The following is a 27,046-nucleotide window of genomic DNA, read 5'->3' on the forward strand; positions in this document are numbered from 1 at the left end:
TTTTTTGAGGAATTACAAATCATTAAGTCCCATTCACAAAGTTTCCCGATTTCTAGCCCCATCTGTCCCCTTGCATCCTTTGATGTAACAATGAAAGAATTGTCTTTATTCAAATTCAGAACTTTGTGCTTCCTGCTTATCTTTCTGTCCCAACTCTATCTAGAGTAAAGATGTCATCCATGAAAAACCACATGTATCAAACTAAGGTTTGGAAAGAAGTGTATATTATGACATAGAAAATGAAGAAATGATGATTTTTGTATTTTTATTCCATGTTTCCCTTTTATTCATAAAGCTAGTGCATGCATTTCTACATGCTCTTTCTTTTAGCCCTTCCTAAAGCTTCAAAGATAAAGAACAATGAGGGTTCTGTGCTTTCTACTTCTGCAGGGAGAAAATGACCTAATGAGCAGTTTAAAGCCAAAGACTTGGTATGAATGGTGGGTGGTGACAAGATATGCCCCACCAAAGCCCCCCAGCATGCCTCTCTTATGCTTTATTTTTCAGGAAGGTGTTGAAAACTGTTGCATAAATCATCCAGGAGACCAGTAGTTTTCCTACCACTGTTTTCTTAGTATCTTGCCATGTGTTTTGGTGATATTTTGGTGATATATTTGTTTGTGGGATTTTTTTTTTTTTTTTTTTTTTGTATTGTGCCAGTGCCTTTGGAACTTTCTGACGTTGTGTAAGCTCAAACTAAAGCCTTCAACACATTTATTTTTATAGGGCAGAAACATCCCTATTTTCCCATGCCATAAAAACTGTACACCAACACTGAGAGCCAGCACTAACCTGTTATGAAAAGAGGTAGAAAAATCTTGGTTTCTACTCAAGTTTGTCTGCATTGTCCGTTGAGTCGTGTGGTCAGCTCCGTGCTGCTGTGTGTGTGTTGTGGCTTTTGCTGTGATGGCCAGTGAAGTGGAGTTATGTGTGTTGAAATGTAAGCAAATTGGATTCAACAAAGATGCTGTTTTTGTTTTTAGTTTCCTTCAAGGATCTTTGTGGTGGGGAATGTTGATCGGTTCTATTTATGAATTGCCAGTTGTGACTCGGCACAGAGAATTTGAAAGACTCTAAAGAGCAGTATATACTTTAAACATTCAGTGTGATTGCACAAATGAAAGGGCTGGAAAATGAAGGACTCCAGGAACTAATCACTCTATAAACTTCACAAAATTTTGGCTGGCTCTATTGGAATCTCTGACCTTTAAAATAAAATTTTCCTAAACATGCCTCATAAGTCACCATGGGAAGATAAAGACAATATTTTTAAAAAGCCTCAAGGTTTTGCTGGAGAAGGTAGACATAGGCTGCAGTGCACTGCTCTGTGCAATGTTTTAGTATTGTTCCAAATTCATCCTTTCCTAACATAGTGCTGATGGAGTAGTTTTCTAAAGATTGGAATGGAAATTTCTGTGATCTAATTAAAAATAAGAACACAACATAAGGAAGATGAAAAAGGGAAGCAAAATGGTTGTCTTTCCTCCAACACCATCCCCAATTCTGACCAACTTCCCCAACTCTTAAAATAGAACCACATTGTCACACACGGCCAACCTTAAGAAAAGATCAATAGGAAATAAGGGGAAGACAGGCTCAATCCTCTGCTGCCTTCAGTCGAAATTCATACAGGAAATGACAGCTATATTCCAGACATTGTGCTATGTCTCAGGAGTGTGGAGACGTAGAGACCTTAACTGCTAAGGAGCCTGATGGTATAAACAAGATGTCGTGACATACAGGAGGAAGATAAATATTTCTACTTGGTGTTGGGGTGGGGAAGGAGTACCCATAGGTAATGTCAGAACTCCCAGAGGAAGTTATATTTAACTGGACATATAGGATTTCACTAGGATAAGAAGGGCAACCATTCTTTTAAGAAGGAGAGAAAAGGCTGGAATTACTGAAGAAAGAAGTTGAGTCAGATTCATACATATGCACGTAACATACTAAAAAGTTGCAGATAATCCTCAGACAGAATTGTTCAGGGTTACTCTTTTTCATCCAGGAAAACAAAAAGTAGTATTTTTCATTGAATATTTTGTTTCTGTCATACTCTAAAGAAATGGAATAAGGAAATTAGAAAGGCTCTCTGATTTCCTCAATAGAGTACAAACAATTATATTTATTTTATTAGTCATGGGAAGTAAGTTTCTATCCTGAAAATTGTCTATATATAAAAATGAAAATGAATGTATTATACAACATTAAATCTTAGGATGGTAGTTTCTATTTAAAGTTCCCTTTAACTCTTTCTATTCTCATTTCTTTTTTGTTTTCCCATGGGTCTGTGTTGTTCCATGTATATGATTACTTCTAGGGTCAGCAGGTGTGTGAGGCATCCTAAGTATTTACATAATAAATTGAATAGGATGCCTTTACAGGAACAATACAGTGATTCTAACACAAGATGAAGAATGAGTGATTTTATTATGACCACGTAGACATAATGAAGGAAATGGGGAGTTTAAATAAACATTTTAGCGGAGTCCTATTGTGCAGGTTAGTCTGGTAAATACAGGGAGGCTACAGGACAGGCTATTCAAGAAACAAGAGGAATAGGGAAAATATAGGTAAACCAGTATAGAGACTATGAAAGGAACTGGGCAAAGTGAGATCATAATAGCTCATATTCATTGAGTGCCTGCCACTGGACCAGGCTCTGCACTAGGCACTTTAAGTTACCTAACTTAGTATAATCTGACCCTGCAAGCTAAATGTTATCCTCATTTTATTATATTATTATTATACTCATGTTACAGGTGAGAAAACTGAAGAGTCAGAGGAGGTACATAATTTGCCCAGAATCACAGAGCTATTAAAGGAGCTGACACTGACCCAAAATTTGTTTTGTTCCCAAATGCTTTCTTTCTCCATTGATCACCTTGTTCCTTAGTGTTCTTCCAACTCGTAGGAGATAAATCCCTCCAGCTGAGGATGTATACATCTAGAGTATATAGATGTATCTTTCTGTAGAAGTTCATTTCCGTGTTCCAGCACAGTTACTTTCATAACCTGCCTTATAAAAATGGCATCACTGTTTTGTTTCACATGAGAATGAAAAACGTTTTGCTGGACAGTTCTTCCCAATACCATTGAAACTGCCATTGGTTACCGAGACTAATAAACTCCTGCCAATACCTTAGAGAATAATTATAATAACAGTTAACAGTTGCATATGGCATTTTGCAGTCTTCCAAAGACACTCATTCTTTTTTGCTTGTTTTGTTTCGTCGTTGCTGTTTTACATTATGACAGTCTTGGGAGAAGGCTAGGCAGATGTCAACACCCTTTCGCAAATGAGCAAATTAAGGACTAGTGAGGTGAGGTCACTTCAGCAGTATCACTCAGTTGTTAGTATTAGAGCCAGGACTGGAAGCAAAGTTTTCTGACTTTAAATCCATTACTCTATTGATTACTCATTTTCCTTTCATTATGCCCAACACTGGAGGGATAAGAATAACTCCTATTTGTGAAATATCTTCACCTTGCCCTGTTGTCTCAAGACATCTCATTTCCTGTGATTTACTTTTTTATTACTTTGTTTTCCTTGCCATCAGATAAGACCTTAAGGGCAAGGTCTTTCAAGGTTTACTATGTTCTCGCATGCCTTTAAATGTTATTAAGCTGATGTCATTCTCTTTGACAAAGTTCCTGTGCTGCACTAATTCTAACAGCTGTTTTCTTCCCCTATCACCATCACCAAATCTGACACCATTTCTCCAACCACTAGTCTCATGGCGTCTGTCTGCCACACAAACCTCAAGGAGAACAGACAGAAAACAAGAGGAAAAACAGGGTAGGAGGACTGATAGTCCATGCCTTCGACCAGAATTCATAAATCAACAGGACAAGTGTACTACTCACCTCCTCTCCTTAGTTTGTGTGAAGGAGAAATTAAATCAGCCCAGCTCTGGGCTACAGAAGGAGAAAAGAGAAATAGCGAGTGCTCATGTTGAACTCCCAGGAACTCACCTAATATAACCTCATTTGGGGAAAAAGGTTACCCTTTCTCAGTACAGCCCAGTATCTGCAGAGCCGTTAAAAGAATCAATAGAAAAGATACCATGACCATCTTGGTGTCGCATCTCCACTGTTCTGGCACCTGTAGTACTGCACTGGGCTTGGAAGGTGTGTTCTGGAGATAGCCACAGATTACCAGGAGTTGTGGAAACTCTGTGAGAGAATTTTAACAAAAGCACTGAGTGGACTATGAAATCACTTGATCTTTTGGGGTGAAATCTTTATTTAACTCTATAATTGATTCGTGTTCATATAGATAAGAGCAATTGTAAATATAAATCCTACAATTTGCTTGGAGTGTTAAAAAGTGTGAAAGATATAATACTTAGGTCTTTTGGAATCTTCTTTTTAGTTGCATCTAATTAAATTCTTTTTTAAAAAATACAAATTCAGTTTTTTTTCAAGATTTTAGTTAAATTCTAGTTAGTTAATGTACAGTGTAATATTGGTTTCAGGAGTAGAATTTAGCGATTCATCACTTACATATAACACCCAGTGCCCATCACCCATCTAGCCCATCCCCCACCCAACTCCCCTCCATCAACCCTCAATTGGTTCTCTATAGATAAGAGTCTCTTATGGTTTGTTTCCCTCTCTCTCCTTTTTTTTTTTTTTTTTTTTGGCCTTCCCCTATATTCAGCTGTTTTGTTTCTTAAATTCCACATTTGAATGAAATCATATGGTTTTTGTCTTCCTCTGACTTATTTCATTTAGCATAACATACTCTAGCTCCATCCATGTCATTGCAAATGGCAAGACTCATTCTTTTTGATGGCTGAGTCATCCATTGTCTTTACCTGTTCATCAGTCAATGGCTATTTGGGCTCTTTCCTTAATTTTTCTATTGTCGAAAATGCTGCTGTAAACATTGGGGTGCATGTGCCCCCCTGAATCAATATTTTTATATCCCTTGGGTAAATACTTAGTTGTGCAATTGCTGGGTCATAGCGTAGTATCCAAATCTATAAAGAACTTATCAAACTCAGTACTCAAACAATAAATAATCCAGTTAAGAAATGGGCAGAAGACATGAAGAGATATATTTCTTCAAATGCAGATAGCTAACAGACACATGAAAAGATCCTCGACATCTCTCATCATTAGGGAAATACAAATCAAAACCACAATGAGATACCAGCTCACACCTGTCAGAATGGCTAAAATTAATATAGGAAACAACTGATGTTGGCAAGGATGAGGAGAAAGGGGAACCCTCTTACACTGTTGGTGGGAATGCAAGCTGGTGCAGCCACTCTGGAAAACAGTGTGGAGGTTCTCAAAAAATTAGAAATAGAACTACCCCATGACCCAGCAATTACACTACTAGGTATTTACACAAAGAATACAAAAATACTAATTCAAAGGGACACATGCACCCCAATGTTTATAGCCACATTATCTACAATAGCCAAATTATGGAACAGCCCAAATGCCCATCAACTGATGAATGGATAAAGAAGACGTGAGAGAGAGAGAGAGAAATAATGGAATATTACTCAGCCATGAGAAAGAATGAACCCAATAATTGTAAAGTAACTTTATTTTAGGTTCCCATTTTTCCCTTGAAATACACCCTGTCATGCTAGTTCTCCTGTACCCAATCAAACCCCCATGATTACTCTGTTCACTCTTAGGTGAAATACCCTATAGTTACAGTAAGTCCCAAACGTAAGGGTGATGTACGAAGGTTCCTCAAAAGCTAAACATCTAATTAAATTCTTTATCTGAGCCGATTATGGAGCTGCTGGTTAATACAACTCATGTAGATTTTATATAAGCAGCAAAATGTGGGGAAAAGAGCCCAGGTCTGAAAGCTTGACATGTTAATATTTAGGCTTGACACCTAGTCCTATGCTTTCATGCCATATGAATTTTTAGAAACTTGCCAAACCCCCGTTTCTTCATCTATAACTGTCCTGGGCAGGAGTAGCTTTAATTAGCACTTTGCACAAACATATACCTATTATATGTAAATACAAATACTCTTCATATAAATGTATAAAGAATGGGGTTATACTTTAAATATGCTTTTGAAACATGTTTTATTTTCTTAAATTGCATCATAGATATCTTCCCAGGTCATTTCATACTCTTTGACATAATCTACTTATTGACAACACAAAATTCCTCTGAATGGATACACCTGAAATTTATTTTCCAATCCTCTATTGATGGACATTTACATTGTTCCTTCTTTCTTTCTTTATGTTATAGACCAAGGTGTGATAAACATCCATCAAGTAAAATACTGATTTTTTTCTCAGCATAAAAATTTAAATTGCTTGGTGAAATGGAATGCAAAATTATAAGAGAGGTTTATTTATTTTTCCTTCTCTCTTATCTTTATATTTTCCCTAACACACACTAGAGGAAAAAATAACTTATTGTAGAAGGCAGGAATCAAACTTTGTATCGCTAATTTCTACACTGTGTTACACGTAATAACAGGTCTCCCTCAATACTTAGTCTTCAATCTATGAAGAATCGTAGTCTCTTTCTGGGAGTCTTTCACTATATTTTTAAGATACTGTCAGTGACTCTATGGGTTGTTTCTAGTCCTGGTGAAATGACTTTGGTTTTCATCAAATGCGAAATCTAGCATAAAATACTCTCTCTATACCCTAACACTCACTAGGATTGTGCACTGAGACCACCCTGTCACTTTGGTATAACCCTATGAATAACAGAGATTCCAGGTTTGGGAAATACAGCCCCAGCCCGCTGTGGGGCAGTGCTAGGAGTAGCGCAAGGCAGTGCCTGCAGTATCTACTCATGGGGACGCCCATTTGGACTGGACATTGGCTCTGCTTAGGATTAAACCATGGCACTTCTGGTCAAGTGCTCTAGACTTTGCTATTTGAGTTTAAGGTACATTAGTGTAGGTAAACTTTGTTGGATCCTGAAGCACCTAAAGAAAAAAGTTATAAACTTGTCACTTGTTCGTTTTTATTCACCAGGAACACTACCAATAGAGAAAATTGACCTAGTAATCTAAGATCCACTCATTTGCTACATTTTTATCGTTGTTTTTATATACTATTTTACTAGTTCTGGATTATTCATTCATTTAACATACATTAAGTTTTGACTATCCTACAGCCTGTCTTTACTTTCATTTCCCCTTGATACCAATTTCTACCACAAGGAAGTAGAGACAAACCTTAGAGGATTCAGAATGGTCAAGACTGTTTATACTAGTGAAGTTACATTACAGTAAAACCTCCGTGGAGCGGTGAGCTCCTCGATTTACATAAACGTCCCCCATAATGAAGCGGGTCATCTTCTTCACGTAAACACCCATCATGATAAGATTATGAACCATGAGAAGGAAGGTTTTGTTTTTGTTTTTGTTTTTTTTTAAGATTTTTTTATTTATTTGACAGAGAGAGAGACAGCCAGCGAGAGAGGGAACACAAGCAGGGGGAGTGGGAGAGGAAGAAGCAGGCTCCCAGCAGAGGAGCCCGATGTGGGGCTCGATCCCAGAACGCCGGGATCACGCCCTGAGCCGAAGGCAGACGCTTAACCGCTGTGCCACCCAGGCGCCCCAGGAAGGTTTTGGTTTTATATCTGTACGTCTTTGAATTTACCTTAAGGAGAACTTTGTTCATATTCTTTTCTGGTTGAGTTCTGTAGACTTTGTTGCTTGAAATTGCAGGTATGTCATAGAGATCTGTGTTACAAAATTTCTAGAGCATCTTAGGTGGATATAATTTATAAACTGGTCATTGAATTTCCCCACCATAGATATTACCAGTAAACACATAAAAATCAATCCACTCAAGGACGAACCGTTTTCTCCTCTTTCTTCTCTTACGGATCTGAAACTCATTTCATTTATCATTTTGTTGTTGGCATATATGGCTATCCATCTTGTTTTACAGAAACTATTTGTGGTGATAACTTAGCTTAGAAAGCAATTTCAGGTTCCCTGCAGCATGAGGTAAATTGATTGGTGTGAAATGTATCAGACTATGTAGCCTATTTCGTTTGGACAACATATCTTTATTTTCCGCTAGTAGCATCATTGGTTCTTAAATTGCCACTCGAATTCTATAAACTGTGGACTGTCTAGTGGTTTTTGGTCAGGGAGCATCCAGTGCAACCCTGGAGGTTCCTAAGGAATGTTTGGAGGCTGCTAAGGAGAAAGTCCCCAGTGGGAAGCCTCCCCATTGCTAGTACATATGTCAAGAGGCAGAAGTTTAATAGCATTTCCCAAAGTACTGTTTTAATGTACTGGAAGCCTTGGGTTTACACCAGTGGTTACAAGGCCCCAGCTTCGTGCATAGCTGGAAACACCCTGGAGGCTCTATGTAACAAGTGTATGACCCAGTAGTGCTCATGTATCCTAGCACTCTTGGATTCTTTTATCCAACAACAACAACAACAACAACAACAACAACAACAACAAACAGTTATTAAACATCTACTATGGGTCAGATACTCTGCTCCCTATCCTAGAATACATACATAATAGCCATAGCCATTCTGACATAGCCACTACTATTAGGAAGCTTACAGTTCATAACAGATAAGGTATTAATAGAAATAACTACTCTTGGGATGCCATTAACATGTGCACCTAAGTTGGCTCATTCTCAGAAAAGTTAACTATTCAATGAACAGAACTCACTTCTTACTAGCTTCCCACTAGTTTACTTCATGGAAATCATGACAGTTTCTCTTAAAGCAGCACAGAGTAGGCAGGGAAAAGAGTTAAGGTCTAAGCAAGAGACCTGCATACTGGATAGTTGGGGCAATGGGCTCTGAAGGAGAGAGGGCAAAGGTAGAACCAGAAAGAGTGCTGAGGACCTGACAAATCAGCTGTGTTGCAGGCAAGGACTGCCATGAGGTCTCCAGTTAGAGGAGCATAGTGCAAAAGAAGGTAATCAAGGAGACACCTTGTATCCTGGATCCACACACCATCTTCATCTCTGCAGAAGATACAGGTAGAGAGCAAGTTAGGAGAACCTAGAAACGGGAGGACATGTTTGCAGGATCAGCAGCTGCTGTGTGACTCCACACTTGATGATAACGAGGACCTGGCCAGTAAAACAGAAGTACAGATGGAAGAGTAGAACTTCTAGCACCAGTGAATCTACATATATGCTAGACCATTTTTGGACCACGTTTGCTGGGAGAGTTAATAGTAGAAAAAGGAACTTCAAACCGTCACAATTAAAAATTATCAGAGTTGTAGGGCACCTGCATGGCTCAGTTGGTTAAGTGTCTGACTTTGGCTCAGGTCATGCTCTTGGGGTCCTGAGATCAAGCCCCACATAGGGCTCCCTGCTCAATGGGTAGTCTGCTTGTCCCTCTCCTTCTCCCTCTGCCCCTGCCCTCCCAATCACGCTCTCTCTCTCTCTCTCAAATAAATAAATAAAATATTTTTTAAAAATAAATTATAAGAGTTATATAATAGTTAATACATAATTTTACATTATCGCTTTGATTTTATTTGAAAATACGTAAACTTGGAATATTACTGAAATACGAACTGAATCTTATGTTAAGTTACAGGGTTGTAGCTGAGTAAAGCAGGAGCATGTGAAATGTTGCTGCTTATGTACTTAGCCTTACAGTGTTTGGGAGAGTACTTGCAGATAGTCAACCAAATCTCGGTATCAGTCTCAATTACCTCATTGAGTTAAATAGAATTGAATAAAATTACATAGATTTAAATAGATTTTGATGCATGATCTAAAGGCAATATGTTTGCATATTCTTGCTATGAACTTATTTTACATAGCTAGGAAAATACGAATTGAGCCTAAAATTGATAAAGATTAGGCCTGGGGCGCCTGGGTGGCGCAGTCGTTAAGCGTCTGCCTTCGGCTCAGGGCGTGATCCCGGCGTTCCGGGATCGAGCCCCACATCAGGCTCCTCCACTAGGAGCCTGCTTCTTCCTCTCCCACTCCCCCTGCTTGTGTTCCCTCTCTCACTGGCTGTCTCTGTCAAATAAATAAATAAAATCTTTAAAAAAAAAAAAAAGATTAGGCCTGTCTATGATGTCTAAATTTAATTTCCACCAACGGGAGATTCATATGTTAATTATTTCTAGATATGATGTCACTACTAGGCAGCCCTATAGCTTCACCAAGCCATTTCTTTCTTTTCACTTACCCATTCTAAAGCCACACATACCATCATTATGTGTTTGTCGGTATTCCTTTATGAAACGTTTTTCAGAAAAGAAAGCCATTTTTATGCTGATGACAAGCCATGGGTATGATTTTTACTTCTCCGTACTTTTTGCTAGTGCTTAGAGGCAACAAAACTAAAATAAGCAATTTGAAACAGATAAACACTAGACATCGTAATATAAATTGCATACATGTTTATAGACATAGATATATTGTGTTCAGTTCTACAGATGCCCTGCTGCATTTTCTTGGGCATTTGCCAGGTACCGCAGTGCAAGCCCAGACTGGGCAAAATCCCATGTCCTCTGCATGGGTTGATGGCTGTTTTTTCCGTTGTTGTTTTTCAACGGCCAGGATCTAATAGTAATAAGAGAAAACACTGGACAACTCTAAATACAATACTTACACCTGTAATTTCCACCAGAAAAGACCATTTTTAAGATAGTCTTGTGGTAGTTATTGGAAATTTAAAACACCATTACTAAACTGCACTGACTATAATTTCTGGGGAAGAAAATTTCCGCTATTCTTTTTTTGGTTTATCAAGTCATTTCAGTTTATTTGCTTTGATATTAAAGATTGTTTTCCCATCTGTTTCATCAGCAATGGAAAAATTACCCAGTAGACATAGCTGAGTTACAAAGGGGAATAACAAGCATCTATTATCAAGACAATTCACTTGAAATATACTTACAAATATCTAGAAGGAACGTACTTCTAATACCAGAAAGTAAAAGCAACTGGAAAGTTTTTATCTTTTCTAATTTTAAAAGTTGTCTTCAAGTTACTCTGGGGAGATACTGAGAAAGATGAATTTTTTTTGGAGCCTCCAAATTGGAAAGGAGTTTACAGGCTACAGTTCCCGAGGCCCAGTCTCCAGGCCACTGCGGGAATCTCTTCTGTGGCCTCGGTGACAAGGAAGCATCTAGCATTTGCTGGCTCACAAATTCCAGAGAATTTGTGGGACCCTTAGGTGGTGCAGACAGCCCACACCACCTCCTAGAAATCCACTTCTTATTTTCAGCATAGTCTACTTTTCTGTAACTTCCATGTATTGACCCTAGTTCTGTCTCTGGAACCGGACAAAATAACAAACATTCCTCTGGATCTAGACGGCTATCGAACTACTTGAAGGTGTGGTTACACCAAGTCCTCTCAAGTGTTCTTTTTACTTCCTTGAGCTAAAATCTCTAATTCATTATTTTTTTGTGAGGTTCAACTACCCATATCCCGTATGTCAAAATCACCAGGGACTTAGAAAATGGAGATTCCATGACTTCATCCCAGATAAACTGAGTCAGTCGTTTTTCTCTCCCCCCTTCTTTTGATCCCTCCATTTGCATTTGTTACAAACACATCAGAACAGTAATGTTTAAGAACTGTGATCCACGTAGGAGCATTCCTACCTGACCTCTCCTTACCAGGATCAGTGGTTCTCACATTTGACTGCAGCGGAAACACCTGGTAAGACAGATTGCTAGACCTCACCTCTCATGAGGTTTGAATAGTAGTTTTCTTGTGGGATCCAAGAATTTTCATTTTTAACTAATTCTTAAATGACACTGTTCCTACTGGCTTTGAGACCACACTCTGAAAACCACAGCCCTGGACTAACCAATGCTGTCCTCCCTCCACTGGTCGATGCCAAGGGTACACCGAATGTCACAGCTCAGGGGCTGTTCTCCGGCTGTGCCCATTGTGCAACCACCAGTTGAATTATATGGTTAAGAGTCCGTTGTGTTTGTTCCCATGTTGAGTTTATCATAACTGAATTGATAGTAATTACAAAATTTATTTAAATATATTAGCTGCTGAAATTTGAGTATGAAAAGAAAAAAGACATTTCTGTGAAAACTAAATTGAACGCTTAATAAGACTCAATAAAGTGAAGATGCCTTAAAAATTGCTATCAAATTAAATTCGAGTGAGACCTGCATCAGGAAAGTGTATTTCTAATACTTTCTAATCCAATAATCTCCTGTTCTTTCATCATCTTAGTTGCTAACCTCCTACATTGCTCCAGTCTGTCAGCAGTCCCCCAGAACATTCCTGAACACAGTACTTGAAATGTAACCCAACCGGCAGAGACTGGGACTATTGTCTTCCAGTAGGAAAGGAAATAGGAAGAAAGAACGTCATAGAACTTTTATAAACCAGCCTGAAAATTGCATCAATTCCCCCTCCCCAGCTCACAGCAGCCATGTCAAAATGTAGTCATTTGATGGGGTAACTGGGGGATGGACATTAAGGGGGGCACATGATGTAATGAGCACTGAGTGTTATATAAGACTGATGAATCACTATACTCTCCCTCTGAAACTAATAATAACATTATATGTTAATTAATTGAATTTAAATTTACAAAATAAAACAAAAATTTCAAACGAAACTATGAACTCCTTGAAGGAAGAAACGCCATCATTTTCATGGTTGTATTTCCTTGCCTAATAGAACCTGGACACACAAATGCTCTCTTTATGAAAAAGAAAAAAAGAGACAACCAAGAAAAACAGACTCTTAAATATAGACAACAGACTGGTGGTTGCCAGAGGGGAGATGGGGGGGGGGGGGGAAATGGGTGAAACAGGTGAAGGGGATTAAGAGCTCCTTAATCATGATGAGCACTGAGTCATGTATAGAATTGTTGAATCATCCGATTGTACACCTGAGATTAATATAACACTGTATGTTAATTATATTGGAATTTTAAAAATTAAAAACTTTTAAAAATAAAATGTAGTCATATGGGGCTTGAACTTTTTTAAAAAAACATTTTTTTTCCCTCAGAAGTTCAGATGAGAGCTCCTCAATCTTGTCTTTTACTGCTAGAATTTTGGTTTATTGTTTGTTTATTTTAATCTAAGTTTGGTTCTTTATCTTTCTTTTCATTAAACTCATCTTGTGAGTTATAGCTTTACATAAGTTTCTAGAGTATTTCTTTGTTAGCCAGCCTTTCAACCAAGATTACCAAATTTGCATCATACGTACATTTTATCAGAACTACATCAGTTTAATAGTGAAAATAACTTATTAAAATGCCATAAAGAACAGAGAGGAAGGGGCACGTAGGTGGCTCAGTCTGTTAGGAGGCTGCCTTTGGCTCAGGTCCTGACCCCAGGTTCCTGGGTTTGAGTCCCATGTCCAGCTCCCTGCTCAGTGGGGAGTCTGCTTCTCCTCCCTACTGCTTGTGCTCTTTCTCTCTCAAATAAATAAATAAAGTCAAAAAAAAAGAAAAGAAAAGAACAGAGAGGAAGGCAGATTTCTACTACTCCAATAACTAGCACATCTTGGAGATAACTGTTTTGTTAGGAGCTTCACCCTTCTCTGTCTCGGCTACAGAGGTACCACGAAAGACCACTCCATGTCTCACTCCACAAACCTTTGTTACAGCAACCTCCTGTCCTCAGGTCTGGTAAACTCGTGAGCTTGTACATGGCAAAAAGCTAACATACTTTACATGGGGAATAATCAGAACAATGTGCCATTAGAACAATGGACAAAGCATTTGAACACTTTAAGAAGGATACAAATAGTCAATAAGTAGATGAGAACAAAAATCTATCTTCATTAATAGCCAAGTATAATTTAAAAAGCAACAAAATAACTTTTACCTCCAAATAGGTTAGTTTTAATATAATATCTAGTGTGAGAAAAGGGGTAAGTAAATCAGTGACTTCATACACCGTTAACAGGAATATGAATTGCTAAACACTTTTTTTGAACAAAACTTTAAAGTTTTGTTTAAGTTTCAAAATTTTGTTTCAAAAAATTTTCAAAAGTACTGTTGAACAGCTGCTCAAAGTTTTGTTTAAAGTTTCAAAATTCATCTTGGACTTTCAGTCAGTAATTCAACTGCTAATAATTTAATTCTAAGAAAACCTACATGCATACGAGAATGTTCGTTGCATCATGTAACTGCCAAATACAAAACACAACCTTAAGGTAGAGCAGTTTACATTGTTACGATTTCTCACAGACAGTAAGGTAAACCTCCCTGATGGATACTATGCAGCTGTGAAAAGTTAGACTTGAGAGCACTGGCTTGCATCTTTTTTTATTGCCAGCCACATTAGACACAGTCCTGCATGTGTGTTTGTGTTCGTGTATATATTGTATTACTTTATAAACTGCTTGTGTGTGTTTATATGTGTAACTAAAATAACACCTCAGAAATAGTACGTTCCCTTATTATGTGTGATGCACTTTGATATATTCCAAGCTATTCTATCATATTTCATTTTTTTCATCATATTGGTAGCATCTATCTAAATTGATCTCCTTACCCACTAATGCAATGAATTTGGACAAAACATTATTTTAGAAAAAAACATATAATATGAATAATTGATTAAAATTTAATCACTGTAATATGTGTGTTACCCATAATAAGCCAATACTATGCACAGTATAATTTCAGTTTTGTAAAAAATTAAAACATTTTTGTAAAAACAATAGAATGACATATTAGTATGTAAAAAAACTGTGTTCAAGTAATGTTTATTTATTCTTTATATTTTTCTATGTTTTCCCCATTTTTTCTAATGGTTATACACTACTTTTATTTTAGGAAAACATTTTAAACTGAGGAAAGTATTTGGCTTTAATCGTTCTTTCTCAATCCAAACAGGAAGCTAGTAATAGATGTTTAAATGTAAATGTGTTCCTAAGCCCTCTCTTTTTAGTACATAACAGTAGAATTTTTTCAGTCCTCCACATTACATATAGCAGCTCGCAAACTAGATATAGAATCCTTTTCTTCTTCCTTCTTTCCCTCCTTCCTTCCTTCATTTCTTCCTTCTTCTCAACGATTTGAGCTTATCTTTAACTTTCTGGGAACTGACACTCTCCATAGTTTCGTTAAATTATTCACATGTTCAGTAAACCCAACTGCAAGTTTACCCAGGAGAACTGGTTTCATTTCAAGCAGGGAAGAGCTTTCTAAAATAAGGGTTAAACAGGCCCAGAATCTGTCAGTTAGTCAGTATTTAGGGTGTGACCAGTGTTCCCCATCTCTCAATCCACTATGTCTCTCCTCCCTTACGTCAAAAGTTAACCCAAGACATTTGAGTCTCATTACCTTAGTTTCTAGAAGCTTATTTTTAAAATTATGATTTCAGCCAAGGAACTCAACTCATGCAAAGAATCTAGTATGTACTGGGGGATTCTGTAATGTTAATGCTGTTTAACAACTGTTGATGGTTTCACAAAGCCAGTTGACTTGATGAGTTATACAAAATGGCTTGTAAATATGCTAGTTCTGATTCTCTGGGCAAGAGAGTCTGGAGAGGGACTCAGAGGGCTTTAGGGGGCAGTTAGAAGGCTCCAGCAAGGACTTGGATAAGAAAGTCATCTTTGAGAAGTGGGCAGAATCTGAACGGTTATCTACCACCATGGGTAGGTGACCCAAGCTGATAGAACAGCAGGTGCGAAGAACCATTTTGTGGGGCGACGATAGGCAGTTTGAAAGGCCGGGAAAGCCAGATTAGGAAGGATTTTGGAATCCGGGCAAAGGCAATGGTATTTGTAAGTGAAACAGGGCATTTTTCAACATGAGAGCAGAAGAACAGATAGTACCCTTAAGTGCAGTGTCTCGAATCGCCCACCTGTGTCTGGTACCACAGTGCCACATTATCGCCAAGCACTCAGCTCCTCACCACACGCAGTGGGGCTGGGCCTCCGCTCAGACAACGGGTCACATACACCAACACACACTCAGCAAGACGTGCAGTTTCTTATTCTGGCTCCCTCACTCTGGAGCCTACAGGACATTCTAGAATGGACTTCTGAGTCTACAGCAACATAGAACAGAGACAAGGAGGCTTTGACAGGACACGTGCAAGTTGGAATTGCAAGAGAATGCAAGAGAGAAGAGGTTACAGTTTTTTTTTTTAATCCAAAAGATGCTGATAATCCCCTCCTTTTCTCTTTAAGCTCTTTCATGGCTCTCTTCTATACATCCTACCCCTTCATTTCTTCTCAGTCTGTTTGGTGTCCTGTAGAGCAGGAAAGACTGCTGTGTGTTTTTACAACAGTAGTAAAACAAGTGGCTTAGTCACCCAAGCACGTGTGGCTTCTCTGCCTTCTCTCCCCCTTTCTGCGGGAAAGGACGGCAGAGAACGGCCTCCATCTCCCTAGTGCCCCAGGCTCTCAGACTGGCGCTGTGAGCCTGGCTGTCATGTCCATTTCTACCAACTCACAGTGCCTTATTGTCAACGTTCTGTCACTACTTTAGAACAAGAAACATTTTTAAAATCATGTAAAATTTTTAACTATTAGTTACCAACACATAGGTTGCTTGCTCTGACTTTTTTGGGGGGGGGGGGGCGGGGAGGTGGATATTTTCCTGACGCTAACAGAATCTCTATGGGGCATTTAAGAGGTGAAGTTTTACTGTGAGGGACCAGAAAACTCTCCTTGTTCATATGACTTTATGTAACAACTATTGTAGATTAGGCAGGTGGTCCGTATTCACTTAGGTGCCAGCAAAACTCTGAGCTGTATTTCTGTCCTGAAATTGATTATGTGCTGCTTTTTTAGCTTTTTGCCCATGAGCTGGACAGTACAACATCTCATAGGATTTTGAATTTTCGTTCTATTTTGTTTTGTTCTGAGTTCCTGTCTTTGTCTTTCTCTATGGAGTGCTGTTCCCAGTGTAATCCTTTTTCTTTAGAATCTGACAAGAAAGGGTATAAATGACATAACACATATATAGGGATTTGGTTAAAAGTAAATATTATTCATACAGAATTCAGTTGTAAGCAGGTTTCCAGAATTAAGATTTTAGAACTTAGCTGTAAAAATTTCTCAGATTCTTCAACTTAGAAAAATCATGAAAAGTTAGTTGGCAGGGGTTGATTCAGTACAGCCCTGAGGATCCACACTGAAAAGGAGTTTTATAAACAGCGGATGTCTAAATACATCCTTTCCTACCTACAAGAAAAGACCAATGTTCTTTTTAATTTAAGATTTTCCAGCAGAGTGAGCAACTGTATTTCCTTGTACACTAAAATAGTGCCTGTCTGGTTTTCCCAGAATTTTTCACAGGGTTTACAGATAGAGCCCAATGATCTAGATCTTCAAGTTCACGTGACTCGTTGGGCACCTGGGCTATTGACTTCGATCCCAGACTGGGGCGTGTAAACCTTTTTTTTTTTTTTTTTTTTTTTTTACTGTTAGTCATACCCAAATTTGCCTTTTAGTTTTCTCAATGCACATAACAAATATCCCTATTACGTATTTGGTAAGACCATAACACACAAAGTGTTCCACCGGGTGACTGTTTCCCATTTCTGTTCTGTTTTCCTATTATCACAAGTCCCCAAGTAGACTGTAAGCCTGTGCTTTTCTATGGATTTCTAAGAATGAGTATTTTTAAATTATCTCCTAGGACAACAGCTTGTCAAGCTAACCTTGTAACTCACCCCCTTTTTAATGAAACCCATACCAGGCCAAGTACTAATAGCTTCAAGGATGTTTCAAAAATCTGTAGAAAGAGAGCCATGTTAATATTTATTAGATTTACAAAGATGACAGTAATTTTCACAGTCCAAATAAAAAATGATTATATGAGTTTCAAATGACTTTCTATTTCAACGTGACTATTTCGTTCTTCTTCCCAGTAGTTTTTAACAAATCACACTAATCTGCAGTTTTAAAAGTAACAATTTTAAATTAGCATCTTCCCCCTCCTCTGCTATTTAAGCATTCACTCTTATGCCTCAACCAATATGGCATTTTTCCATCCCATATATGGCATTAGAAACAGTAAGCTCTTTTTAAAAATACATTAATCAGCCTCAGAATAAATATACATAAACTCACGTGCACACTTACATCAATAGCACAAGAAATGAATGCAGTCGTCCACGTGGCAATCGTGTGGTCTTCAAGTATAGAAAGATAGCTTTTAGATTCCAGCATTATCTGATCAGCCTATTGCCCAGGTTTAGGATGGAAAAGCAGTATAATTTTAGATTCCAATATATTAGCGACTTTATGCCCTTATAGAGTCAGAATAGACTTTGGGGTCAGTGTCCTAATGAGAAAGCATATAACAAAAACAATAATAGTAATAATATAGTGAGATAATAGCCAACATAAACTTAGCACGTAAAATGTTCCAAGAATAGTTTTAAGCAATTTAGTTTCATTATTCTTCAGAAAAAAGTAGGTACTGTAATTATCCCCATTTTACGGATGAGAAAACAAGCACAGAAGGGGTGGCAGGAAGAAGCAAAACATATCGTTTATAAGGCCAACATACAATGTAAAGTAGGGTTTCTTGTTAGCGAACTGCTTTTTCTTTTCTTCTTTTCGTTCCATAAAGTGACTAAAGCATAGCCAGTGGGAAGGTATTCTCTACTATTAGTTGCTAGATGCTAAGTTTTGAAACTTTTTCCCCAATTAAAAGAAAATGGTGCTTGATTTTCCATTGCTGCTATCCCTGTCAGCCACAGGGCCCTTGTCAGTTACTGTGACGTGTGTAAAGAAAGCTTGATTTTAAAATTATTGATCATTTCTTAAACATATTGCTCTGTCCCCAAATATGGCCATGAGTGATCATTTCTCTCCCAACACCACACTGCCTGTCATCAAACTCTGATCCATATTAGGTAGTAAATCAAGACTACTTAATGAGTAGTTTATTACTAAAGGATTATATTTCTCATAAAAGCTTTTGACTTTACCTTATTATGTTATACTCTGAAAAAGACAAATTCCATTCAAATAAGTGAACCATCTTATTTTTATTACTAGAACATATAAAATGAGAGATGAGACAGAAACCACCAATTGACAATCTGCAACTCTGATCAGAAATTAAAAAAATTTTTTATCTCTCTAGGGTACTAGTATTAATAGGGGCAGTGTTGGCTTTCAAGATTTCAAAAAAGTAAATATGTACTCTAGGTATTAACACAATATATGGAATCAGGATATATGGGATTTTTATGGGGTTGGAGTTGGAGGAAATCTGGTGGAAAAGGATAAGAAGATGTCTGGTTAGAAGTAGGGGGCAAATAGACTTTTATCTGTAGATGTGTAATTGGCATCTTTTTCTCCATTACCGTATAAGATGGGGGACAGACTCAATCTTGAGTTTCTACCAATTACACCTTTAAAAATGAATTTTGTTTAATTAAATCATACCCTCTGCATATCTAGATATTTGTAAACATGACATTCATTCCAGCAATTCAACAAGAATGCATTCACATTGGTACTTTCAGAGCAGTTAACTAAGGTTTGTTTTAACATGTTTATAACCAGTTGCAAATCTAGGTGTTGCATCATTGCTAAGCCTTGATGAAACGTTTATGGACATGTTTTATTATTTGCTAATCTGTGCTGTGAACCCATCAGTCTGTTTGCAGTGGGGAGGTAGTGGGTTGAGGGGTGGGAGGGTGGAAAGAGGGGCAGGTCATTTTGTCTGATGTGTTGGTGGAGGGAGGAAGTTTGAACTAAGATGTATCTAAGGGGTTCCGTTTTGACCTGTGCACAAAAATCAGCTGCAGTAAAGAGATGCTACTCAGAGCAGGTTTTCAGTGATCATACTGTTGTGTTTTTTTTTTCTGTGTTTTATATTTTTTCTCAGGGGAAATCTCTCACGTCAAAGAGGTTAACAAGCCTCGTTCAGTCTTACTAAAAGGATCACCTTGTAGCATGGAAGCAGCCTGGAGTCATTGCATATACTTTGTAGCTCTTTGTTGTTACCTGGAGCAGAGGACATTAGACCAAGATGTTGCATGAGCAAAGGACCTGAATTGTTCTCTCTTTGTGTACACGAGGGCATCGCCATTCCCAGTGACTCTACCATCTCAATGCCTCCATTTCACAATGTTGTCTGCTTACTTTCTCCTGTACTAAGCTCGATCTGTGTCTTTTCCTTTTTAACAAGTTCAAGTGAAGTAAACCTTTTTTTTTCTTTCTCTTTCTCTTAAAGCTTCTGCTAAACACACAGTTCACTGAAAATTCACTCAGTCAAAAACTGGAAGAATTGTAACAGAAAAAACATATATTAATAAGTATACATATGGCTTCACATTTACTAAACAATAAATTAGCACAGAAAGTTTCATTTCACCAATGTGTTCACAGTCGGAAACAAGCTCATGTCTTTGTTGTCTGTACATTCTCGGTTAATGTTTCTTGCATTTATTTTTATACCATATTTAAATAAGAAACACCTTTTACTCCAATTGTATTAAAGTTGATCCCTTCTCTGTAAATTTGTGTATGTTTATATTGTTGTTTTATCTTTCATTAAAAGATGCAGAATCTCGTTGTTTTTGTAACTTTTGACTTCTGCGTGCTGACAAAATGGTGAGAAAGCATCCACAAATGAAATTTTAAGCTATCACCCCGAATGTTTATTTCAGGGCTTTAAGGCAGTTTAGATGGTACCATAGTCAGGAGCTGACAGAAAGTGTTTCCCTGGGGACTAACCCAGGACCAGGTAGATGCTTTTTCTCCCGTTCAAGACCAACACAAATTGGCCGTCGACATTTTTAGAGCTTTTTCCCAGGCCTTTCAGCCTCATTCTGAATATGCATCTCTGTGTTTTGCTAATGGATATTTCTATGAGAATTAGGTTTGAGTATGACTTCCCCACTCAGGAACTGGTATTTTTCCTTAAAGTATAATTCTAAAAATGCCTTCAATCAGCGACTTTTTAACACTTTGGTGGTTACTAATTCTTTTGAGAACACAGTGGTAATTAGTAATCTTTCATAAGTACCTGCCTCAGTAGTATGGGCTTTACATGCCCATAAAGTCCTCACATTTCATTCTCACAGCAGCCCTATAAGATCATTTCTGCAATTTTGAGACCATTGAAGCAGAGGGAGGCCAGGGAAGCTGCTCTAAGTCACACAGCCGTGTAGTGAGCTGGTGAACAAGTTCAGGCAGTGTCCCTCCAGAGCCCCCTACACCACACCAACCCACTCCACCACACAACTTCTTTTGGTAAAATGTAAATGAAAATCCCTATACACTCTCACATAGGAAGCATGTGCCGTAAATCTTAGGGCATTCACAGAATACCCTCTGAAACTCACCCATGGACCCTAGAAGCGAAACCTGACTCCCTTTAAGAGGTGGTCACAGTGGGGAGACAAGCTTACCTTGTTTCCTTTTGCATCCACACAGGCACTGCAGACTCTGGATATTTAAAAAAGAAAAAAGTAGTTATTGTAATTAATGTAATTCTTAATTACTGTTGGTAAAGTTAAATTCTGGAAGAAAGTACCAACATCTGTGAGAAGTTAGTTGTGAGTCTGTGAGCTAGTGTATAGAACTGTCACGAAATGGGAGAGACTTGATAGGAGAAATATGTACATGGACAATAATCAGAACACTGTATTTACTTTAAGATTTAGAAAAGGTTTAGCTATATGCCCTGTGACTTTTTAAAAGGAGAACATAAAGTACACACACATAAATCCGAACATATAGGTGTTCTCCCTTGGAAACACCGCACTCAGGACAGCCTGGGGCAGAGGCACGGACGCTAGATTGAAACACCATGTAGCAGAAACAGTATTTGAAAACATTATTTGAAAGAAAGCAATAACCGATTACTTGCACAAATAGGATTGGTTATTTTGGAGGCTACCTCTTTCAAATTGTCATTCCTTAGGTGCCCATCCTTACTGAAAATTTTAAATCACAAATGTATGCAGAAATCAAAGATGTAAGAATGGCAAGAGGTCAGAAAAGAGAAATATCCAAGCAAGTATCCCCAAGTCGGGAGCTCCTAGTAAACATGCGAGTCCGTTTGAGTTCAAGGATATAAAACATTTAAACAGCCTAACGACTCCATTTAACAGGGTTTAGACAAGGCTCAGGATACGAAATAGCGTATTTTAGGAGAAGCATTTAGAAAAATGTTGGCTTTCTTGCAGTTCACTCAGATAAGCATGTGGCAACTGTCTCTACCCCACTCCGGCACAGAAGAAAAAGCTCTCAAGTTTCCAATGAACAAATGGTTTTTAAGAAGTCTTTTTCTACCTTAACACAACTTAAAAAGTTTCCCCCTGAAGAAGCAGCCCGGAGTTTCCACACTCAACTGCAAAACTATTTAATTCACCCTCTAAATTGCCTTGGCCTGATTCTTCCCTTTGCGATGTTTACAGCAGTGTTTTCTGGGGAGCTACAATGGGTTTTCCGATTGAATAACAGTAGCAGAAATATGGTCAGCAACTCTACCTCTGTCAGGTGCCAGGAAAATAAATGAGAGAAAAAACTGCTCCCTTTTCATCATGACACGTGTGTGAGCAGATGTTGCTGCTCGAGGCTTGCACATGCCTCGTCCTGTTCTCCTGGCTGAGTGCTCGCTTCTCCTGAGGGATGTGTGATGGTTTCTGAGTAATTCTGGTCTATGTGGAAAGCAAGTCTTGGCTACCGGCATCGATTTAGTCCAGGTGTGTGCACGGACTGTCTCCACACATAGGATTTGTGGGTTCTTCATTACATACTTGAAAGAGCGTGTTGAAATAGCCAATGACTTTACTGTTGCCCATGACTGTCCCTTTGCATATTCTAACACCCTCTAAATCATCAACAGGAGGTAACCAGAGCTACCCATCCATCCTCTAAGCCATCTTAAGAAAACAGAGATAGCAAAGAATTTGATGAATGTAAAGGATGGAGAGAGATCTAAGTCGTGTATCATACAAATGTATCCCACATATTTTCTTGCGTACGACCATGTTTTTGTATCTTTTTATTCAGAATTTTATACTCCAAATTAACCTTTAAAAAGATGCCAAATGATATATCAAACATAAGACATCATTATTTAAGAATCAGTTTAAGTCAGAAACTGTTGTATATGCCCTTGAATACCTGGAAAAGTTTCCTTACAGCTGAAATGTAATGCGTTTACAACTTCATCTTTACAAAGGTTGTTACTTGCTGGGTAGACATGAGTACTCCATAATTAATAAACTGATTAATAAATCTTTGTCTTTATTAAGTTATGAGACCTCAATCATTTCAACTTGTTCAGAAACCAAATAAATTGGGAGTGTGTTTGTTATCTTTTTAAAGGTTAATAATATCTAACTTCAGTACTGGTTGGAGGAACAAGACAATGCATCTAAATTACCAAGCACAGAATTAGGTACATAATTAGAAGTCAAAAAATAATATTTACCTTAATCTCTTCCCTCTCTTTTTCTCCAAAAGGTTGTTTTTCTAAAAAGATAAAAGACATGTTCAAACACCACTCTTAGCTCAAGTGGAATGATTTGGTTTGAAGTTCAGAAGGCCAAAGCCAAGTGGTGAATCCGTATACCAGAGACCAGGGCAAAGACCTGGAGAGCATCAGGTGTGATGGTGGGTTTGTAACCAACCCTATGGAGTCAATAAAGCATTGGTACCAAAAGGGTGACCAAAAAGTGAAACTTAGCTAAGTTAAGGAGACTGCATCCTGAACAAGTGAATTCTGGAAACCGCATCTCTGGAAAATAGGAATAGGGTTTGTTAGAGAGCATCTGGGACCTCACCTGAATGTATGATGGAAACTTGTAGGAACAAAGCCAATGTGAGCTAGAGGTGGAGGGGAGGCCAGATGGCAGTGATAATGTAGCAGGGGTAAAATCATCACTCTTTCTCAATGCAAGATAACAGTTGTCTGGCCCCAAAGTATAAGGAGAGGAACTTCTTCCCCACACACTAGATTTCCAGAGTCCTCGCGGACCAACCAGGGAAGTGGGTATTAAGTATAAGCAAACTGAATGATTTGTCGTGGGAGGTCTTAGAGACTCTGCAGCCTCTTGCTTCCATGACAAGTCCAGGCTGTGTGATAGTCCCAGTCAAGTGAAAACTGACCATTTAGCAGGTGATGTTGTATTACACAGCCTATAGAAAGCTTGGCTTACAAGATGGAAAGCGGATCTGGAAGAGTTTCCCATAGGCTGCCGGAATTTAACGGACTCGGTGGGGTGACACCGCATTAAGGTCCACAAGTCCATTCCGCAGACCAGTTATTCTCGCTATATGCCCTGGCGCTTCCTGGGGGGGAGCAGACATATAACGGAACCAACTATCTGATGACAGCTACTGCAACTTGCAGTGCTCAGTGTCTCTCCTCTTTCCCTAATTTCTCCCTGCTTTTGGCCTTCCCAAACTTCTTCAAGGCTTCAAGCACAAAAGCCCCTCTTTGTGCCTCTTTTTCATAGCAAACCTTAATGGCTTTAGCACAAGATTGGAAAGAGTCTTAGCTTCCTCTAGGCTAAGATCTAATAGTTATGAAGGTAAACACATTCTAAAACCTCCACTCCAAATGGAAATGAGTTTTAAATTTTCAAAATTAAAAAAACAAATAGCTGCTAATGAAAGTGAAAAAGGGAACCATTTCCTAAAATAACCAAAGGGAATATTTGGTATTGTCAGAGACTGAAGTCACTTGGCACTGGAGAGCTAGGCAGAGAGCCAAGCAGAAAGTACGGGGACAGTGGCCTGGACATCTCACACACTCATGGCTACAGACCCACACTGTGCCATGAACAGAGCTTTGCACGCTTCCCAAGGTTACTAGAGAGCTAAGCCATTTTCAATGGCCATGGTGCCCGTATCTTCCTGCATACGCAAAGGGTAGTGTTATGTCACCAGCATGTGCAGGGCAGGAAAGGTCTCATGCATGCAAGAGCATTCCCTGGAGCATAAAATGCACCCCGGCCTAGAGCTAGGAAACAGACTGCGATTTTCCATGAAAGCAAATATGGGAGAAACGTGTGAAGTGTGTGCTTACAAACAAAAAAGGATAAGCATTGTGAATGACACAGCAAATGGAAGAATTAACACCAGAGGAAATAGACAAGATCTCTCTGAAGAGTGCCTCAAGCAGTATTTTTAAATGTTTACGGCAATAAAGTACATAAACGTGAGAAGAGGAGGCAGGATTATTTTTATAAATATACACCAAGAGTTTCATAGTGAAGATTTAGACTATTAATGAAAGAGAACAGAAAAAAATACCACGGAAGTTGCCAGGAAGCAAAGTAATATAAGTCCGATTGACATTATATTTATTTTTGGAAATGTGGAATGTCAGAAGTCAGGTCTGATTTTAAAATTCTATATTCAACTTGACTTGTGAGAAACATGGTGGAGTAAGAGTGTTGCGGAAAAATAAGAAACAGGCCGGCGAGAGACCACGTGACACTCGGAGAAGTAGAACTCGGATTTATTTTACGCCGGTGGACCCAAGGGAGCTCGTGCTCCAAATTCTGGGCCCCGGGCAACGGGAGTGCAGGCAGTCAGGCTCCAAGAGCTCTGCTGACTGCTGGTAGGTGGGTTGAAACTGGGGGAGTGGGGGCTGCTTCAGGCAGGAACAGTAGCACAGGGAGCCTGTGGCGGGAAGCCCTTTTGCAGAGGCAGAAACGGCTGATATCTCTTGCTCCCAGTAGGGCTTCTGGTTATCTCTAGCTTATTGTTAGTAACTTTCCATCTTCTAGGGCCTCCTGGCCTGGGCCTGCTCTGGTCAATTTTCCTCTTCAGGAGGACCCTACACTCACCTCCTTCCAGGAATACAACAAAGTAACACTGACGTCATTGTAAATAACTGAGAAACTGACCCGAACACAAGCCGAACAGACTCTCTACAGCTAAACATAGAGAAGAAGCCACATCAAAGAGGGTAGGAAGGGCGGAGATGTGGCGAGGAGCTAATGAACCTGCAGGACTTTCTTGGGGGAGGAGATATGCCAGTGGAGCGGAGAAGGGAAAGGAGACCCTCACACCAGCCACTCCAGGCAGGGAAGATCCCCATAACATTTGGCTTTGAAAACCAGAGGGGCATGATTTCATGAGTTCTTACAATCACCAGGCTTTAACCCCTTGAACTTAAAAATAAACAGGCTCAAGAGTAGGAGAGCCAGGAGGGTGAAAGAAAACTGAGTCCCTGCACTTGAAGAGACAGCACAACGAACAGCTCCGAGAAGGAAAAAAGCCTGGGGCATACGGGAGGGAGTTTCTTTACTAATCTTAGAGCTTGTGATAGAGGAGCAGGGACTTTTGGGAGACTTCTACAGTAACAAAAGAGCTGGTGGATGCCATCCCCCCCAACCCCCAGCCTAAACACATGAACACCCGTGGGAACAAAGTGTCAATTCACTACCTAACTTGCAAACACTACTGCCCCACCCTCCCATTCTCCTGCAGACACGCCCCCTCCAGTCGGGCCTCAGCTCCAGGTCCCCTCCCACAGCAGACCTGCACAAACTTTGCTAACACCAGGTACCCTACCCCTGCATCCTCCCCCAGACCTACCTCCAATATGCACTTGACCAGAGCCCATTCAAACCAGTGCCACAAGCCCGCCATGTGCAAGCAGCCCCAACAGGGACCAGGACCTCTCCAAAGTGATCTGCCCCTGGAAGAGGGGTAGATAACCACATACACCAACCCAACTCTGGCTGCAGGGCCCACCCAACAAAGAAAGCTTCTCGGGGGAAAACACAGGGAGCCTGCCCTGCTCTGTTCAGGGCTACAGCATCTCTGGCAGATACCCGGTCTGACTCAGGCCCACGGAGGCCCCAGACTGGTCCACTACAACCCAGGGACCAAACCCTGCCCACAACAGGCAAAGGACCTATTGCAGATGACCGGACGAAGGCAAAAGCAGCTCAGCCACGGTGGCAGGGCCCATGCAACACACACAGGAGACACCCCTGAAGGGCCAAGCTCTGGTACACGAGGAATATTGCTGCAGGGCGCTATAGGGCCTCTTCCCTATAAGGCCACTACTGTCAAGAGCAGATGCAATGGACTTTCCCAACACAGAGAAAAAGAGACAGAGAGTCAGACAAAAGGAGGAAAAAGAAGACAAAATCACAGCAATCTCCATCACAAAATGGAGATACGTAAAGAATTTAAAG

General features: G+C 39.3%; 1 protein-coding gene across 2 annotated transcripts in view; it reads left to right on the forward strand.

The window, feature by feature from the left end:
* RGS7 (regulator of G protein signaling 7) overlaps positions 1–20,445 on the forward strand; it is a 550,126-nt gene extending 529,681 nt beyond the window's left edge. For both annotated transcript variants that reach the window (XM_087859757.1, XM_087859761.1), the window contains exons 17-18: positions 727–807; positions 19,759–20,445. In XM_087859757.1, the coding sequence (XP_087715883.1) occupies positions 727–801 (75 nt within the window). In that variant the 3' untranslated portion in view covers positions 802–807; positions 19,759–20,445. The remainder of the gene's footprint in view (positions 1–726; positions 808–19,758) is intronic.
* Positions 20,446–27,046: the final 6,601 nt, after the last annotated feature.

The sequence above is a fragment of the Ursus americanus genome, chromosome 2 (genome assembly GCF_024610735.1).
Source record: "Ursus americanus isolate L20-20 chromosome 2, mUrsAme1.1.p, whole genome shotgun sequence".
In the NCBI taxonomy this organism is placed as follows: domain Eukaryota; kingdom Metazoa; phylum Chordata; class Mammalia; order Carnivora; family Ursidae; genus Ursus; species Ursus americanus.